This window comes from Danio aesculapii, chromosome 7 (assembly GCF_903798145.1).
Source record: "Danio aesculapii chromosome 7, fDanAes4.1, whole genome shotgun sequence".
In the NCBI taxonomy this organism is placed as follows: domain Eukaryota; kingdom Metazoa; phylum Chordata; class Actinopteri; order Cypriniformes; family Danionidae; genus Danio; species Danio aesculapii.
The window spans coordinates 7,519,852-7,540,863 of NC_079441.1; the positions used below are offsets into that span (position 1 = coordinate 7,519,852).

The following is a 21,012-nucleotide window of genomic DNA, read 5'->3' on the forward strand; positions in this document are numbered from 1 at the left end:
TAGACCAAAATCTCTGAGGAATATTTCCAGTAGCTTGTTGAATCTATGCCACGATGGATTAAGGCAGTTCTGAAGGCAAAAGGGGGTTCAACCCGGTACTAGTAAGGTGTATCAGTGTATTTCCAAAATAAAGACAAGATAAATAACTAGCAATAGTTTAAAGGATGCAATATAGGGTATTTTTTGTTTGTTTCTGTACCTCTTTGCAATTTTTGTAGAACTTCAGAAAAAGAGGTAAATGTAGAAGGTATAACCATATAAAGTAAGTGCCAAAAGTACATTCAAATGCAGCCAATGTAAGACTCACCAGGCTTTGGACCAAGAGCTTTCTGTGTGCATATATACATGTGTGTGTGTGTTTGACCTACTTCCCCAGCTGGTTTCTGGACAGGTCTAGTGTTCGCAGACAAGAGCATTTCCATTTGTTTGGAGCAGGAAGAGTGGAGATCTGGTTTCCACACAGTTTTAGAGATACGAGAGCCTAAAAACACACACACACACACACACACACAAACACAAACACACACAGTTATGTGAAAAAGTTTGGACACCCTATTGAATTTCATGGTTTTCTGTATCAGGAGGACATAATAAAAAACTGTGTGGTCCTTTCAATTTGGAAGATAAAACAACAAGGTGTCATGATTCATTTAACAAAAATAAAGCCAAGACACAACAGCCAAAACTGAGGACAACACATGATTCAGCATTACAAGCATTCAATTGCATTTAAAAAGCCATTTTTTTTCCAAGCACTCCATGCTCTTTGTTGTTTCTTTATGTTCACGTGAACTTCTGTTGCCGTTGGGTTTTAATCCGTTCATCACATGTGAAGCCTTGAGTTTAACTAGCTACCCGTTGTTATTAATAATTAATAACCTGCACTTTCTCCCTGATTCACTGCCGTCTATCAGCATGAAGGAGAAACTGAGAGAAAACTGTGAGCACAGCGCCACCATGAGGACAAACAACTCTAACAGGTGGACATTATCACACAGCAGTCACTGCATACATTAAAGAACAAATACCATAATGAATGTGTTAGCTCACTTTGCTTGTTTTGTGGTGAACAATTCATCTGTGCATGTCATTCATGAAAAAAAAGTTTGCCCATCTTTAAATGAAATATGAAAACACACCTTCTGTTGGTTTTCAGTTAAATTCTCAGATTCGTCTGAGGTATTGGGCGGGGCTAACATACTTAACCACACCCCTCCACCAGTCAGTGTTGACATCAAACAGAAATGGTGAGCAGGAGGAGTCTGTTAGGTTGTCATAACTCTCCCCCCAAACCCTTTTCCAGATCTTTCTGAATGAAACGCCTACTTTACTACATCCAATCAGCGCACAATAGACAAAAACAAGCCACGCCCACTGTTTTCTCATTTAATATTCTGTTTCTCAAGGAACTGCGTCACAATAAGAAAAAGGGTCACACCTTCCGTTTCAGGCCAACTTTAAACAATGAAACAAATTAAGTAGTCATGTGTTAAAAGAAATACGATTTACCATTGTACCATTGTTTTTACACCATTTCAGTGCATTTCGTCCTGTTATATATAAATGGAAAAGTATATTTTTAGGATAATTCCAATAATTAAAAAATAAATTGTGTTGGAGGTAGTTCGAATTAAAAGGATTATTTAGTTAATTCATTCATTTTCTTTTCAGCTTAGTCCCTTTATTAATCAGGGGTCGCCACAGTGGAATTAACCACCAACTTATCCAGCATATGTTTTACGCAGCGGATGCCCTTCCAGCCACAATCCAACACTGGGAAGCACCCATACACTCCTGCATTCACACACATACACTATGGCCAATTTAGTTTAGTCAATTCACCTATAGCGCATGTCTTTGGACTGTGGGGGAAACCAGAGCACCCGGAGGAAACCCTCACCAATACTGGGAGAACATGCAAACTCCACACAGAAATGCTAAATGACCCAGCTGGGGCTCGAACCAGCGACCTTCTTGCTGTGAGGCGATCACGCTACCCACTGCGCCACCATGAAGCTCTTATTTAGTTTAAATAATTCAAAAAATATATATAATCAATTATGTTCATTCTGATTAATAATAAAATACTTATAATAATGAAAGGAGACCCTGTTTCACAATATTTCTGAAGACAAAAGTTTGATGACAAAAAAAATATTTTTACAAATTAAAAAGTTTTTACAAATTAGCATTATTTACATAATTGTCAGCACATTTCCTCACCACAACAAAGAACAGAGTATTTTATGCTGATTAAAATATTTATTGTAATTTCTTTACAATAAAATGTTTATTTATTTACTTTTTTCAATAAAAAAAAAGATTTTTATTTAATTTTATTTTATTTATTCAGCCAAATTTTTATTTCTTGTAATTTTTTTTTTTTTTTTTTATTTTGCAGTGTCCTGGACCTGTTTACAAGTTTAACTTTAAAAATTATTCCCCTTAAAGAGGGTCGCACACCAGATGCGCCGCTCGGCGACAGAATTCTAAACATAAGTTTCTATAAGGGTACGCACACCAGCAGCGCAAGTCGGCGGATGTCTGCGGCTCCCAGCCACGACTCGGGACACTGTTCATATTTCTGCCGCGCCACAGAATGCCATCTGAATAGTTTCATTTAAAATTTAACATGCGAATGTGCACATCTGGTGCGCGATACTTTCAATTGTCATGTGCACGCTGTGTTGCGATGCTATTGTGAGACCCACTTAAGACAATTCATTTTGATATGTGTGCTGCTTTACAAATATGTAACATGATTAACACAAAAATGCCAACAATTAACACCAAAATACAGACAATAAATTAATAATGAAAAAAAAAACAAAAATAAAATCATAATTATTAAAAAAAAAAATCTAATGGCTGGGTGATGCGGTGGTGGAGTAGGTAGTGCTGTCACCTCACTGCAATAAAGTCGCTGGTTTGAGCCTCGGCTAGGTCAGTTGGCATTTGTGTGTGGAGTTTGCATGTTCTCCCAGTGTTCGCGTGAGTTTCCTCCGGGTGCTCCAGTTTCCCCCACAGTCCAAAGACATGCGGTACAGGTGAATTGGGTAGGCTAAATTGTCCATATATTATATGTGTGTGAATGAATTTATAGGTTTTTCCTAGAGATGGGTTGCAGCTAGAAGGGCATCCGCTGCGTAAAACAAATGCTGGATAAATTGGCGGTTCATACCCCAGATTAATAATGAATGAAAATAAATAAATAAATAAATATATATATATATATATATATATATATATATATATATATATATATATATATATATATATATAAACAAATAAATAAATATAAATAAATAAAAAAATAAAAATAAAAATAAATAAATAAATAAATAAATAAATAAATAAATAAATAAATAAATATATATATAAAATCTGTGTGATGTATGTAAAATTTGGCCCGGGACAACGTTTTTTTTTTTTTGTTTGTTTTTTTTTGCATCTGGCCCTCGGCCCAAAAAGTTTGGACACCCCTGGTCCAAACTCCAACTGTGCTTCTAGAAAGACTTGCATTTTTTAAATCGTGAATCTTCTCTGGGCAAATTACAGTTGCAACACTCATCAGACACTCCTATATAAATTCTCCTCCAGTGAAGGGTTTCCTGTGCTGTGCGATTAGCTGAGCTACCTCAACTAGCTAGCGTACAATTTTCTTGTACTTTATGAGCACGAAAAAACTGCTGTTGTTGAGCTGATAGGGCAGCTGCTAATTGTTTTACTTATTGATCTCGTTTTGCACCAGTGTAAGAGCTGAAGGCCTGATGTTTTGTTTCATAATGTCTTTTAATATTAAATTCCTTCATTACTGCAACTGATTCCTTACAAATTAAACAGACACATATTCCGCTGACCTCTGTGAAGAAATGTTCTTTGCCCCAACGCGACTGAAAGTTACAGCACTCACTGTTGATTTTCCTTTTTTTGGTTGTGCCATGGCTCGCCAAAACGTGATTATCAATTATGTTTCCTTGAGTTTGTTCGGTTCGTTTTACTTCATAACAGGAACTGCTGCCTAATTGAAGGTATGTGATAGCGACACCCGGTGGTTATTTATTGAATTACGTTCATTTTTATATAGCGGGCCAGATACTATGTTTATAAAAAGCCTTGCGGGCCACCACAAAACTGATCGCGGGCCGCAGATGGCGCGCGGGCCGTAGTATGGACACCCCTGTTTTAGACTTTTTAAGACCCCGCGGACAACCTGAAATCTGCCACTGAAAACTTATTCAAACTAACAGAATAAGAAAACAAAAAGTCAAAATAAAATAAAAACTAAAACTAATGAAAAATGCTAAACTATTATAACCTTGGGATCCACGTGATGTTAACAAGCATCACAGTGTGTTTTTGTGTTATCATGTGGACGGAGATTTTTTTTTTTTTTAAACAAAAGCGGGGGAAAACTCCATTTATAAAAATACTTGTGTATGTGTGGACATGGCCTCAGGTGGTTTTTTCTCACCTCCAGCTCGAATATATATGCAGGTAGCTCCTTCAGGACGTTCTCAGATATGTCCACCTCCCGCAGGTGAGTCCTCCAGAAGATGGAGATGGTGTCCGGAAGAACATCGATCTGGTTGTTTGAAGCTTTGCAGATTTTCTGTGAAGAAAAATCATCCCTGATTATAATCACTAATCATAATACAGCATTTAATCAGGGTAAAAAAACAGCATTCAAACCAAAAACAAAACTGCATCAATCACACAACGCAATGGACAGAACAGAGATGCCCAAACTAGGGCCCGTGGTCCTATTGGGTCTATTTATTGCTTAATGTAGTGGTCTGTTTATTTGATTATTAATTGGTCTGTGTATTGCTTAATGTGGTGGTCTGTTTATTTGATTATTAATTGGTCTGTTTATTGCTTTATGTAGTGGTCTGTTTATTTGATTATTAATTGGTCTGTGTATTGCTTCATGTAGTGGTCTGTTTATTTGATTATTAATTGGTCTGTGTATTGCTTCATGTAGTGGTCTGTTTATTTGATTATTAATTGGTCTGTGTATTGCTTTATGTAGTGGTCTGTTTATTTGATTTATGAAGTGGTCTGGTTAGATGTATGAGAGTGTGGTTCACCAGAGGACAGGCCCAGGGGTCGGGGAAGCGGCTCAGTTTGTTTCTGCTGATGTTGATGGAGTTCAGTGTCTTCAGGCAGTGCAGGATGGAGGAGGGCAGATCCGTCAGGCTGTTTTCAGACACGTCCAGATCCTGTAGTTTGCGCAGACCGATCCAGTTCGTGCCTATGGAGGAACAGCATTCGGAGAATTAAGACTTCAAAAACAATCAAACATCACTGTATATTTACTATAATCAGACATGCGTATTCATTCATTTATTCACACATTAACCCATGTGTACTGTTCAAATTGACTACCCTTTATGTTGGGGCTGTTTTTGCCCCCTTTTCTATTATAATGTGTTACAGTCATATGTATATGCCTGTATGTTTTGCTTGTGTGTGTGCGCTCTCTCTCCCTTACTCTCTGTGTCAATTCTCAGGATCGCCCACTCCAGTATCCCATTCGTCCATAAAGACGTCAATCTCCATTCCACCCTGTGACATCATCACCTTCGCTACCAATCAGGATAGGAGCTCAAAGTTTAAAGGGACGCGAGAGGGGAAGCTCGTTCTGCTCAGCTCTGTCTTGCTTGCCTTTTGTGTGTGTTTTGGCTTGTTGTTATGTGCTATGATATTGATGTGAACTTAGAGCAAGGGTCACCAATCTCGGCCCAGGAGGGCCAGTGTCCCTGCAGGGTTTAGCTCTAACTTGCCTCAACACACCTGCCTGGTTGTTTCAAGTATACCTAGTAAAGCTGCGGTCACACTGGGCTTTGTGTGTGCGAAATTCTGTCGCGCTGCGAAAAGGGACGGGATTAAACAAGATGATTAGACATTAAAAAAAGCGAGCGATTGCTTCATGTTTTAAATTTCTATCGAGAGAGGTCGTGTTTTGATTCTCGATTGGTCTCACGCAGTCAAGTGATGCGATTTCCAAACTTGACCCATGACCCCGCGTTTACGGTCTGACGCATTCGCGTGCGTATGAATGGAAGTCTATGGGAAGAAAAGTCAAGTGTGACCGCAGCTTGAGACCTTGATTAGCTTGTTCAGGTGTGTTTGATTAGGGTTGGAGCTAAAATCTGCAGGACACCGGCCCTCCAGGAACAAGTTTGGTGACCCCTGACTTAGAGTTTTGGTCTTGTTCTTGTGTTGATCGCTGTTATTGTCTTATAGTGACAATTTCCTGATCTCTGGTGTCAGCCCTGCCCTGCACTGGGATTCAAGGAGTTTAGATGTCACGTCACATATATCACGCGGATAATACCACTGTCCAAACACACTAGCATAGAAGTGAGCGCCACCCGCTGTAAGTCTTCTCCGTATTTTTGGTTAGAAGAGTAGTTCTAGTTATAGCGTGAAAACGCTGAAGATGTTTTGTTTGTTTATTTTCTATTAGTTAGTCAAGAGTGTAGTTTCAGCTAGATTTGGGGTTTTTGTTATATTGATTTCATTTATTTGGCGCCACTTAATTCTCGTTTCCCTCTCCATAATAGTTATTTATTCATTTTTCTTTTGTGAGATCTTGTATATAATATTTTTGCTGTTTGGCCTTTCACATTTGTGAATAAATTCACTTAGTTTTGCAGTATTTTGGTTGTCGTTTTAATATTTTGCCACCAACTCATCACAAAATTTAATCACAATAAATGTTACCTCTTTAAGACCCTAGAGCCAAACGCTAAAGTCGTAACATAATGACTTTTTTTTTTTAATTGCAAAGCCATGACAGCATATAATCATAACTTCTTGATTGCTGGTGGTTTTCCGTTTGGAAGAGGCCAAATGTCTGTTTTACTGTTGATCATCAATTGGCAGCATTAATCCTTTAGAAAGCCCTGTGCAGAAAAAAGTTTCTGGCTTTCATGTGGAGTTCTATGGAGTAAAACAAATGCAAGCACATGCACATAGGCACACATGTGCACATACACAGAATTTTTAATAAAATAAACTTGTAGTGTAGAAACAAATCAGACTTGAAACATTTCAAGTTCTTTTTCAGATAAAGTGGTTATTTGAAGAAGTGTATTTATATAATAAAATGACATGAATAATAAAGAAAATAACATAAAGTGATAAACGACTTCATTAAATACCATTACAGGACATGTAAATTCCCCAAAAGTATTTCCTGCAATCTAAAGTATAAATACTGTTGCCAAAATAAAATATTAGCGAATCCTATTTATTTATTTTTTAAATGAGCTCATTTTTTAACAAAAATATATTTTGGTTTTGAAATTCATTTTAAATGGTAAAACAATAGAAAAGAGCTAAAACTCCCATCCAAAGCGGTTGTGAATTGAAGTGTGCAGTGTTCATCTGTCTGTGTACCATCGGGGATGTTGAAGAGGGAGCTGAGTTTGTTTCTGGCTGCTGAAATCCTCTGCAACTCCCTGAGATGAAGAAGACCGAGAGGAAGACACTCCAGCTCATTCTCAGACACATTCACATGCTGCAATCTGCAGGAAACATGGAGGGTAGAGGACCAGTTACTACCAAGACTAATTTAGCAAATGACAACTCAAGACTATTAAACTACTGGTCAAAAACACCCAAGAAGTAAAGAACTAAACAGTTAAGTGAAATAAAATAAAAAAATAGCATTATTAAAATTAAAAAGTCAATGAAAACAGAAATAAAATAATAATTAGCAATAATACACTCAATTTTTATATTGCTGCTTCTTTAAACTACTTATTTAAAATCTGTTTTTTTTTTTTGGGCGGGGGGGGGGGGGGGGGCAACTTAATTGTTTTATGTTCAATCCACTTAAACTTGTAAAAACAATTGAGATGAATCTTAATTGAAGATAGAAGAGGACGGAGCTAAAAATGTCTGTGTCAGCATAGTGGCAGATTCAAAACTCTAATAAAGGGTGGCTGCTTCTCACTCAGGGCTATTTATGCTAACGAGGGAGAGATGGTCACTAGTGGGCGGGGCTTTTCAGTCTCTGATGACACATACAAAGAAATAATGTCAATCAAAGTCTTTCTGCACACTATTTTTATCAAGTGTGATTATAAAAAAATATATATAAAATTACACATAGAATACATTTATACCAGTAGAAACTGGTAATATTCGCAGACTGCTGCCACACAACGGTATTTAAACCCGTTATAAAAGAGATTTTTGTCCCCTTTAAAGGCTTGTCTGGTGTATGAGTCGTGTACTTACCTGCTGCAGATGATCTGCTGTGAGGATGCTGGCGTGGGAAGCTCTTTCAGCTGGTTCTGGGACAGATCGAGTGAGCGCAGATTAATCAAACCCCATGGCACCACAGACGGCAATGAACTCAGACAGTTACGAGAGAGATCCAGAACGGTGATCCGAGACGACACGTCCATAAACCAGTCCAGATCCAACCAGGACAGCTTCAGTCCAGACCAGTCAACATGCACAGCCTGCAGATGAGGACAGACAAAAAAAAAAAAATTCAACAATAATAATAATAATAATATTAAAAAAGTAGTGCTAGATAAAGATTAATCATGTTAATCGCATCCAAAATAAAAGTCTGTTTTGACATAACATACATTGAAATCAAATTTATTTGCCCTGCTGTTATCTATTTTCTTTTCCAAATATTTCCCATATGATGTTTAACAGAGCAAGGAAATTTTCACAGTATTTCCTATAGTATTTTTTCTTCTGGAGAAAGTCTTATTTATTTTATTTCAGCTAGAATAAAAGCAGTTTTTAATAAAAAGCATTATTTAATATTAATATTAGTATTAGCATTAACTTAATTAATTTAATATTAGCATTAACGGCCCTCTTAAGCAATACTTGTTTTTGATAGTCTACAGAACAAACCATCATTATACAATAACTTGCCTAATTACACCAACCTGCCTAGTTAACCTAATTAACCTAGCTAATAATTCTGACTTCAACTGTATGTCTTCTCTCAGCATTTATGCACAAGTATTGAGTCTTGTAGAGTGCAAAAAGTAGTACATTAAAAAGAGGAACTAGTACTGGCAGAGTACTTCTGTAAAATACTTTCACCGCTCTGTTCATGAATCTAGAGTTCATCCTAAAATAATCTGTTCAGTCAAGAATAATGTTGTCACCATACTGGAATTTCTAACTTTGATACGATACCAACAAAAATATTGATATTTGATACCGTTTTTGGTACTTTGAGGTATAGAAAAAGCCAAGCTGGTGTCGATGCTAAACAAATACAAGATCGTATTGTTTTAAAGGGCACCTATTTTACCCCTTTTAGAAGATGTAAGAATTTGGTGTCTCCAGAATTTGTTTGTAAAGTTGCAGCTCAAAATACCTATCAGATTACTTATTTATAGCCTCCAGAGTCTGCCCATTTTGGTGCCAGAGTACAGTGTGGCGTTTTTGTAGCCGGTGACTTTAAATGCAAATGAGCTGCTTCACCCTGCCCACCACTCCGACGTGCATGTCTGCTTCTCCTGCGTTACGTCAGATAAACAGCAGTCAGTGATAGAGACAGACACAGTTGAAGCTGAAATACAGCTCAGTCAAAAATACCAAGTAAGTTTATTTGGTGTATTTGTGGTGGAGTTTATTCAAGCCTTTCTGAAACGAGTCGCACACAAATGCCGTTTGCAGCACACACACAGATATTAGTGTGTACCGACACTATGCCGCCGTGGTGATTGTAGCGGTTATAAATTACAAAGTGATTTTACTGTCTTTATTACAAACATGCTCTGTTTAAAAAGTTTTTTAACTTATAAAAATCTTATATCTTTGCAAAAAAATATTCTGTGGACGTGTGTACACGTTATTATAGAAACATGGCGCCTTGTCAATCAACAAGGTGGGCGGGAAAAACCGCACTCCTACACCATGTTGCGGTGAGCCTCAAAATCACTGGGATTTGGATCCTATTTTAACATCAGGAAATGGGAAAAAAAAACTTAGACTTATTGTCTTTATATCACCCCAATATGACTGTGGAAACACTATACCTGCACACAGTTCAAACAGCTTACAAAAGATGTTTTCATCATAGGTGCACTTGAAATATTCGATACTTATCAATATATCAATATTTCTGACAAGACTAGTAAAGAGCGTGAATCACCCAATATTTGTCCCCAAAAGCATAGTATGGTGAAGTGGGGATATATGCACACTAATACTGCTCAATGAGTAGAAAATACAGCTTCATTTCAATTTTAATTTATTTAAATAAAGCACAAATAAACACCTTACTTGCCTTACACTGACCAATGCATTCATTCATTTTCTTTTCGGCTTAGTCCCTTTATTAATAAGGGGTTGCCACAGTGGAATGAACCGCCAAGTTTTACGCAGCGGATGCCCTTCCAGCTGCAACCCATCTCTAGGAAACATCCATACACACTCATGCACACACATACACTATTGACAATTTAGCGTACCCAATTCACCTGTACCGCATGTCAATGGACTGTGGGGGAAACCGGACTGTACTGTACTAAATAAATGAACCGTAATCAAATTTAAATTAAAACATGATCAACAATAAAAGCATATAGGTAAGCATACACAGAGCAAAACAGAGCATAAAACGGAAGTTAAGCAGATCAAAGAGAAATGATTATAAAAATAGATAGTGTTGGAGCTGTTCTAATTTCAACTAATTTCTAGGGTGAAAGCTCTATACTGCCTTGATTTTAGCCTACTTCTGGAAACAACCAAGAGCCTTAAGTTTGTTTAGTTTAGTTGTTTTAATCATGTAGTTTTAATAGATTTTTTATGAACACTTAAATGTGAAAGACAAATTTAAACATGTATTAAATATTTAAAAAATTCCCAATACTGGGTTGCAGCTGGAAGGACATCCGCTGCGTTAAACATATAGAAAAGTTGGCGGTTCATTCCGCTGTGGTGACCCCTGATAAATAAGGGACTAAGCAGAAGAAAAATGAATGAATATTTAAAGAAACGGTTAAGTGTGAAATGCAAAAGTATGATGTCTGATAATTCATATGTTTTTTGGGCTGTAATATTATTCATACTCACTGATCAGAATTAATAGAGATATACATGTACTAATGGGATTAAATCTTGAGTGTAACTTTATACAACAGTTCACTAAAATTTAAACTGACTCAATATAAACACAAACCTTTAAGTTTATTTTTTTCTGCTGAACACAAAAGAAGATATTTTAAAAGAAGTTGAAAACCGGTAACCATTGACTTCCATAGTAGGTAAAACAAATACTATATAATATAAAATATCTTATTTTGTTTTCAACATAAAAAAGAAAAAAAAACATCAATAGATACAAGTTAAGGATGAGTAATTGGAAGGAAGGAAGGAAGGAAGGAAGGAAAGAAGGAAAGAAAGGAAGGAAGGAAGGAAGGAAGGAAGGAAGGAAAGAAAGAAAGAAAGAAACTGGTAACCATTGACTTCTATAGTATTTGTTGTTCCTACTATGGAAGTCAATGGTTACCGGTTTTCAGCTTTCTTCAAAATATAATCAAGTGTTCAATACAAAAAAGAAATAAATTCCAAACAAGTACAAGTCAAGGATGAGCAAATGAAAGAAGGAGAGAGAAAAAAAAAAGCTGAAAACTGGTGACCACTGACTTCCACAGTATTTGTATTTCCTACTATGGAAGTCAATGGTTACCGGTTTTTTAGTTTCTTCAAATATCTTGTTTTGCGTTCAACACAAAAAAGAAAGAAATTCAAACAAGTACAAGTTAAGGATGAGCAAATGAAAAAAGTAAGCAAACAGAAAACCGGTAACCACTGACTTCCATAATATTTGTTTTACCTACTATGGAAGTCAATGGTTACTAGTTTTCAGCTTTCTTGAAATTATAATCTTTTGTGTTCAATACGACAAAGAAAGAAATTCAAACAGGTACAAGTAAAGGATGACATAAGGGAAAAAAGAAAGAAAAGACCATTGACTTCCATAATACTTGTTTTTCCTACTATGGAAGTCAATGGTTACCGGTTTTCAGCTTTGTTCAAAATAGAAAGAAATTCAAACTGGTACAAGTTACGGATGAGTAAATGATGACAGAATTTTCATTTTCGAGTGAACTGTTCCTTTAAAGTCACAATAGACAATATAGGATGCATATTTAGCAAAATGACCCACTAGCACCGAATAGCTTTTCTGATGCAACTGTAACATTACATAATAAGCCGAGGTTACAAAGCTGATTTAGCAATTGCATTAGACATGATGTGGATTTCAGCAATGCTGTATAGAATATTTCAACATAAATGCTCATGTTCATTCATGATTATTTTGTGCTCTGATTTTCTCAACAAGCAAAACATACCGTACAAGTACTACAGTAGATTAATAAAGTTCATCAGGAAAAAAAAAAATTATAATAATAATTAATTGCACTCATTTACTCTCTCGTACCAACATTGTTGGAGTTTTTTTCTTTTATTAAACACAAGATAATAGGTACTGAAGAATTTTGGAAAATACTAGCCATCGACTTCCATTGTATTTTCCGTATCTACTACGGTAGTCAATAGCTACTGCTTTTCAACATTTTAAAAAAAATATACAGCGCATTCGGAAAGTATTCATAGCGCTTTTTCCACATTTTCGTATGTTACAGCCTTATTCTAAAATGGTTTAAATTCATTTATTTCTTCAAAATTCTAAACACATGTGAAAAAAGATTGAAATGGTTGCAAATTTATTTAAAATAAAAAAGTATGTACATATACATGTACATAAGTATTCACAGGCTTTGCTCAATACTTTGTTGATGCACCTTTGGCTGCAATTACAGCCTCAAGTCGTTTTGAATATGATGCCACAAGCTTGGCGCACCTGTCTTTGGGAATTTTTGCCCAATCCTTTTGCAGTACCTCTCAAGGCGTACAGCTATTTTCAGATCTCCCCTGAGATGTTCAATAAGATTTAGGTCTGGGCTCTAGCTGGGCCACTCAAGGACATTCACAGAGTTGTTGTGAAGCCACTCCATTGATATTTTGGAGGTGTGCTTTGGGTCATTGTCCTGCTAGAAGATGAACCGTTTTTTTTAATCAAACGTAACGCCTGGCGTTCACTCCAAAGAGTTACATTTTAGTCTCATCAGAATTTCGCTTCCTATGGTCTGAGAGTTCTTCAGATGCCTTTTGGCAAATTCCAGGTGGGGAGTGACTTCCGTCTGGCCACTCTACTATACAGGCCTGATTGGTGGATTGGAGCACAGATGTTTGTCCTTCTGTAAGGTTCTCCTCTCTCCACAGAAGAATGCTGGAGTTCAGACAGAGTGACCATCGGGTTATTGATCACCTCCCTGACTAAGGCCCTTCTACCCTGATCACTCAGCTTAGATGGCCGGCCAGCTCTAGGAAGAGTCCTGGTGGTTAAACCTCTTCCACTTACGGATGATGGAGGCCACTGTGCTCATTGGAACTTTCAGAGCAGCAGAAATGTTTCTGTAACCTTCCCCAGCCTTGTGCCTCCAGACAATCCTGTCTCTGAGGTCAATAGACAATTCCTTTGTCTTCATGCTTTGTTTGTGCTTGGACATGCACTGTCAACCCTGGGACCTTATATAGACAGGTGTATGCCTTTTCAAATCATGTCTAATCAGCTGAATTGACCACAGGTGAACTCCAATTAAGCTGCTGAAACATCTCAAGAATGATCAGTGGAAACAGAACGTACCTGAGCTCAATTTAGAGCTTCACGACAAAGGCTGTGAATACTGATGTACATGTGATTGTTCAGGGTTTTTATTTGTAATAAATTTGCAACAATTTAAAAAACTCTTGTTTCACATTGTCATTATGGGGTATTGTGTGTAGAATTTCGAGGAAATAAATTCATTTAATCCATTTTGGAATAAGGCTGTAACATTAAAAATGTGGAAAAAGTGAAGCGCTATCAATACTTTCCAGATGAACTGTATTTTGTTTTTAACAAAAGAAAGACACTAAAACAGGTTTAGGACAAGTAAAGGGTGTGTAAATGATTAGCAAGTTTGCTTTTTGGTATTTCACAGTCATTTTGCTCTTTCACAGTCATTTGGGAATAAGCAAGCCATACCAAATTGTACGAATGATATTAAATGAATTCATACGAATTAGCCACTAAATCAAAATGTTACGAATTCCCGTGAGATAGTATTGACAGTATATAGTGTCCTTCCAAAAAGGTGATGTCTATATAGTTAGCTAGTACTAACAAAAAAGACAATCAATATCTTAAAAGGACTTATTACATATCTTAACACGTGTATTATCTTAATATACAGTTATGAGGCAAACATCTGTGACTAGAACCAGCCTCTAAAGATTAATTAAAATTTATTAATTCTATTTTCTATAATCACACTTGATAAAAATAGTCTGCAGAAACACTTTGATTGACATTCTCCGTTTGTACGTGTCATCAAAAGGGGAAAGCCCCGCCCATTAGTGAAGATCTCTCCTTCAGTAGCATAGGACGTTAGTCTTGTTTTTGAATCTGCCACTATGCTGATACTCCGGCATCTTCTAGCTCCATTCTCTTTAGAAAAAGAGCACATCTCATTTGAATTTAAAGTGACAGTCAGTAACGCAACACAATTAAGATCAAAGCTTAAAAGGGGCACTTTTAAAGAGTTATAAACCATTATTTGTGGTGTTTTACAAAGCTGAAACTTCCCATACACATTCTAGGGACATCAGAGACTTATTTTACATCTTGTAAAAAGTGTATAATAGGTCCCTTTTGATGATAAACCAGTATTATTAGTTAAAAAGTTCTGACCTGCTGCAGTCTGGCGTCCGCAGGTGTGTCTCTGTCCTGCAGGTGTCTCTCTCTGAGAAGCTGTCGACTGAAGTCTGCGTGATCCATCAGTGTGTATGAGGAGAAACCGGCTCCATTGTCCAACAGAAAACACGCAATCTCCTTATTCCCTGAGCCGAGACACAAACTACACTTTACAGGAGGAACAACCTTCGCTTGGATTACTCCACACCTCCACGCTGAAAGAGGAAGTGTGTGTTGTGGAGGAAGTGCACTTTCCTGTGTGTGTGTACAGTATGTGTGATTAAAGCGGGAAACATAAATGTGCTTTCAAAATTCCCCTGCTTTCACATTTAAGGGCAACAATTTTACTTTCACAGAGTAGATTTTGTGATTATGAAGCTTGAATGGAGTCAAATCCACTCAGAAAACTCTAGAGTTTGAGTTAATAAAGTCACATCGACCATTTACTTATGTCTAGGCACACACAGAATCTGTGAGCAGAAATTCACTGATTTTTGCAGATTTGTAGCCCATCACGGAGTCTATTTACTTATGTAAATGTGTGCATGCATATTTTTCAGTTTTTAAATTTCAGCAATATTACTGACTAACATGACCTTCATATGATTTACTTACAATGCAGTTTGTAAAGCAATAATTTCTGTCTTTTAGTAGATATACAGTTGAAGTCGGAATTATTAGCCCCCCTGAATTATTAGCTACCATGTTTATTTTTTCCCCCAATTTCTGTTTAACGCGTAAAATAATTTTTGCAACACATTTCTAAACATAATAGTTTTAATATCTCATTATTAATAACTGATTTATTTGATCTTTGTCATGATGACAGTATGTAATATTTTACTAGATATTTTTCAGGACACTTCTATACAGCTTAAAGTGACATTTAAAGGCTTAACTAGGTTAATTATGTTAACTAGGCAGGTTAGGGTAATTAGGCAAGTTATTGTATAATGATGGTTTGTTCTGTAGACCAGTGTTTCCCAACCCTCTTCCTGGAGGCACACCAACAGTAGATTTTTTGGATGTCTCCCTTACCTGACTAATTAACTTCAGGTTTTGGAGTCTCTTATTATATTCTAATTAAGTGATTCAGGTGTGTTTGATTAGGGAGACATTGAAAATGTGTACTGTTGGTGTGCCTTCAGGAACAGGGTTGGGAAACACTGCTGTAGACTATCGAAAACAAATATATAGCTTAAAGGGGCTAATAATTGTGACCTTAAAATGGTGTTAAAAAAATTAAAAACTGCTTTTATTCTAGCCGAAATAAAACAAATAAGACTTTCTCCAGAAGAAAAAAATATTATCAGACATACTGCGAAAATTTCCTTGCTCTGTTAAACATCATTTGGGAAATATTTAAAAAATTTAAAAAAATAAATAAAAGGCGGGCTAATAATTCTGACTTCAAATGTACATACATACACATTTTTTTTTTAAATATATATTTTTAAAAAGCTGCTAATGATTTGAACATTAACTTAAAAGGTTTAAATGAATTAAACCACAAAATCAAACAATATACTGTAATATCAGGATATTATCATTATATCTTTATCAGTACATCATGCAAACACTACCTAACACAAGAGGACCTTAAACGTGCAAAACATAGATTTTTCTTTATATGTCACCATTTTTTTTATCAACATCCTTATTTTTTTATTATAAATTTCCATTACTGTTCAGTTAATAAAACAATAAGTGCTACAATTTTTTTTATATAATGTTCAATGTGTTCGTCCATATGAATTAGGTATCAAATAGTCTGAATGAATGCTTTTATTTTTTTCCTTTAATTATCCATGTCAATTTAACTATTTTCAATTCAACGTGTTAAAAGTCTAGTAAATTAACAGGCAACACATTTCCACTCATATTTTTTGTCAAATAGTGTTTTATTTAGATTCAGTACCTCCCTGTGCCGCAGCATACAGAGGCAAACCGGTGATGATGGCAAACTCTCCTGAATGTACAGCACAGCCGTCTGCGTCTGCATTATACGTCTGAACCAGCAGCTTCACCACCTCTAAATGACCCTGCTGAGACGCCGTAGCCAACATCCAGTTCAGCAGATCCTTACGCACACAAGGACCTGAAGAAAAAAAACAGCAGAAGTAGAGCTCATTTTTTTTATACTAACAACACTCTCAGCCAATCAGCAGTAAGGGGCGTGTCTAGTAACTATAGTTAAGAAAGAGGCGGGGTCTTCTTGTTTTGCTCCACATATCAGCAGCATCGCTTAGCAAAAAACTGAATATTTAACAAATCTATATCCTGAAGACAAAAACAGCCCATTTTCAAAATAGAAGTCTAATATTTTCCCTTATGAGTATTACCATCTCATTATTATCTGTATTGCTTTCCATAACAGATTCATAAATAAGTTCAAATACTGCATTTATTGTCAAAGAAATTTTTCATAAACATCAGTTTATAATTAAAAGGACCACAAAAATAGTCTGAAGTTGTGTTTGTAGCATTAGCCAAAAATAAATTAGTTTCTCAAATCACACTCTCAGCCAATCGGCAGTAAGGGGCGTGTCTAGTAACTACAGCAAAGGCATGAAAAAGGCGTGGGGTCATGTTGGGTGTGATTGTTTTGCTTTAATTATCAGCATCATTTGGCGAAAAACTGATTCGTTAACAGATCTGCATCCAGCTCATTTTCAAAATAGTAAATATTCAAGGGAAAATCAGACTTCTATCTCATTATTATCTGTATTGCTTTCCATAACAGATCCATAAATAAGTTTAAATACTGCATTTATTGTCAAAGAACTGGTTATAAACATTATTTATTTATAAATATATAAATATATACAGTCTTAAGTTTAATTTGTAACATTAGCCAAAAATAAATGATAGTTTCCAAAACAACACTTTCAGCCAATCAGCAGTAAGGGGCGTGTGTAGTAACTATAGCGAAGATATCAAAAAGGGGCGGAGTCTTCTTGTTTTGCTTCACATATAAGCAGCATCGCTTAGCAAAAAACTGAATATTTAACAAATCTGCATCCTAAAGACAAATACAGCTCATTTTCAAAATAGAAGTCTAATATTTTTCCTTATAAATCTGTTATGGAAAGCAATGCAAAAAATAACGAGATAGTAATATTTATAAGTTCAAATACTGCATTTATTGTCAAAGAATTTTTTCATAAACATCAGTTTATAACTAAAAGGACCACAAAAATAGTCTTAAGTTGTATTTGTAGCAGTAGCCAAAAATAAATTAGTTTCTCAAGTCACACTCTCAGCCAATCGGCAGTAAGGGGCGTGTCTAGTAACTACAGCAAAGACATCAAAAAGGGGTGGGGTCATGTTGGGTGTGATTGTTTTGCTTTAATTATCAGCATCATTTGTTGAAAAACTGATTAGTTAACAGATCTGCATCCAGCTCATTTTCAAAATAGTAAATACTCACAAGGGAAATCAGACTTCTATCTCATTATTATCTGTATTGTTTTCCATAACAGACCCATAAATAAGTTTAATACTGCATTTATTGTCAAAGAACTGGTTATGAACATTATTTATTTATAAATATATTTATAAACAGTCTTAAGTTGTATTTGTAACATTAGCCAAAAATAAATGATAGCTTCCAAAACAACACTCTCAGCCAATCAGCAGTAAGGGGCGTGTCTAGTAACTATAGCGAAGATACCAAAAAGAGGCGGAGTCATATTGTTTTGCTTCACATATAAACAGCATCGCTTAGCAAAAAACTGAATATTTAACAAATCTGCATCCTAAAGACAAATACAGCTCATTTTCAAAATAGAAGTCTAATAGTTTTCCTTATGAATCTGTTATGGAAAGCAATGCAAATAATAACGAGATAGTAATATTTATAAGTTCAAATACTGCATTTATTGTCAAAGAATTTTTTCATAAACATCAGATTATAATTAAAAGGACCACAAAAATAGTCTGAAGTTGTATTTGTAGCAGTAGCCAAAAATAAATTAGCTTTTCAAATCACACTCTCAGCCAATCGGCAGTAAGGGGCGTGTCTAGTAACTAAAGAAAAGACATCAAAAAGGGGTGGGGTCATGTTGGGTGTGATTGTTTTGCTTTAATTATCAGCATCATTTGGCGAAAAACTGATTCGTTAACAGATCTGCATCCAGCTCATTTTCAAAATAGTAAATACTCACAAGGGAAATCAGACTTCTATCTCATTATTATCTGTATTGCTTTCCATTACAGATCCATAAATAAGTTTAAATACTGAATTTATTGTCAAAGAACTGGTTATGAACATCTATTTATTTATAAATATATTTATAAACAGTCTTAAGTTTAATTTGTAACATTAGACAAAAATAAATGATAGTTTCCAAAACAACACTCTCAGCCAATCAGCAGTAAGGGGCGTGTCTAGTAACTATAGCAAAGATATCTAAAAGGGGCAGGGATCTGTTTTGCATGTGTGTTTTTTCTTCAAATATCAGCATTGCTGGGTGAAAAACTGATTAGTTAACAGATCTGCAGATCCTGAAGACAAAAACAGCTCATTTTCAAAATAAAAGTCTGATTTTCCCTTGTGAGTATTACCATCTCATTATTATCTATATTGCTATCCATAGCAGATCCATAAATAGGTTCAAATGCTGCATTTATTGTCAATGAACATTTTATAAAGATCAGTTTTAAAATAAATGTGACCACAAAAATCATTAGAATATTGAGTAAAGATCATCCTACATAAAGACATTTTATAAATGTCCTATTATAAATATATCAAATCCTAATTTTGTTTAACGATATGCATTACTAAGAGCTTAAATTGGGCATCTTCAAGATATTTAAAGATGTAATATTTACATGTTTAAACCCTCAGATTAGATTATCAAATAGTTGTGATTAAGAAAAACTGTGATTATAATGCAGACTTAACATTGAACATGTTGCCTTGTGACTATTGTGGATGCACACATTGTGATATGCTATGCTGAAACCATACTGTGCAGCCCTAATTTCAAATGTTCCAATTCCTGGCTTTGTTCACTCTCTGAAACGAATGCTTCAAACTAGCTTTTAGTTTCATACATTGGCTTTAGTGATTTAGCTTTTACTCACGAGGTATAGAGTCCAGCAGCTCTCTGACCACCGTTTGATGTCCATGATGTGCTGCTAGAACGGCTGGGTTTTCTTCACTGGGCTCCTGTGGAACTGAAACTCTTGCTTCTTGCAGCAGAAACCGAACGGTGTCGAGGTCTCCATTCTGAGCCGCCAAACACAAGAGCTCCAGCTACAAAAAAAAAACAAAAAGCATTATTTTAATGTAAAGGTGCTAGCAAAAAATAAATAAATAAATAAATAAATAATAAAATCACACAGTGCCAAAAATTAAATTATGCTTTCATAATAATTAAATACAGAAAAATCTTTTAATTAAATTCAACACAGAGTTCTTTTAATATGTGTAAATGTGCTAGCTGAACCACACAGTGCCAATAAAAGGCAATTAAGCTTTGAAAAACAGCATGTTGTTGATTAAAAGTACAGAAAAATCTAAATAAAATAAATAAATAAATATAAAAAAAATAAAAAATACTATTATGTCCCTTTCCACAAGATTTAGATTAGTACAGGTTTCTGAGGTGCACAGAATTTGTCTGAATTTTCAGCAGCCATAGTTTACGGTGCTAAAATAAAATAAAAATCTAAATAACTCAATTAAAATTAAAAGCTAAATAAAAATTAAATAAAACAAAAGTTTAAAAAAATTATAATATAAAGCTAAATAAAAATAAATAGAAACAAATAAAAAAATTTAAATATATATAAAATAATAATAATTTAAAAATACATAATAAAAAGAAATAAAATAAAAGCAAAGTAAAATAAAATAAAACAAAATTTTAAAAAGCTAAACGAAATTTTAAAAAAAAAGCTAAATAAAAACATGGGGACCCGCGAAACCCAAAAAACAATGCCAGTGACTCACAACTCCCATTATCCTCAGAGGTGGTTATAGATATACAAATGTTGCATACAGTGGTGCACACACATAGGCCTATAAACACTCCCCGGCCACTTTATTAGGTACACCTGTCCAACTGCTCGTTAAAATCAAATTTCTAATCAGCCGATCACATGGCAGCAGCTCAATACATTTAGGCATGTAGACATGGTCAAGACGATCTGCTGCTCTGGGGTTTACAGAGAATGGTCCGAAAAAGAAAATATCAGAGGTC

At 35.4% G+C, this 21,012-nt stretch overlaps 1 protein-coding gene across 1 annotated transcript in view; it reads right to left on the bottom strand.

Moving 5' to 3' along the window:
* Positions 1-21,012, bottom strand: part of lrrk1 (leucine-rich repeat kinase 1) — a 172,664-nt gene that overhangs the window by 96,650 nt on the left and 55,002 nt on the right. Inside the window, exons 4-11 of the mRNA XM_056462599.1 lie at positions 19,892-20,063; positions 16,719-16,898; positions 14,798-14,946; positions 8,254-8,480; positions 7,408-7,535; positions 5,091-5,254; positions 4,475-4,612; positions 369-481 (exon numbers count right to left, since the gene is read on the bottom strand). Coding sequence (XP_056318574.1) covers positions 369-481; positions 4,475-4,612; positions 5,091-5,254; positions 7,408-7,535; positions 8,254-8,480; positions 14,798-14,946; positions 16,719-16,898; positions 19,892-20,063 — 1,271 coding nt within the window. The remainder of the gene's footprint in view (positions 1-368; positions 482-4,474; positions 4,613-5,090; positions 5,255-7,407; positions 7,536-8,253; positions 8,481-14,797; positions 14,947-16,718; positions 16,899-19,891; positions 20,064-21,012) is intronic.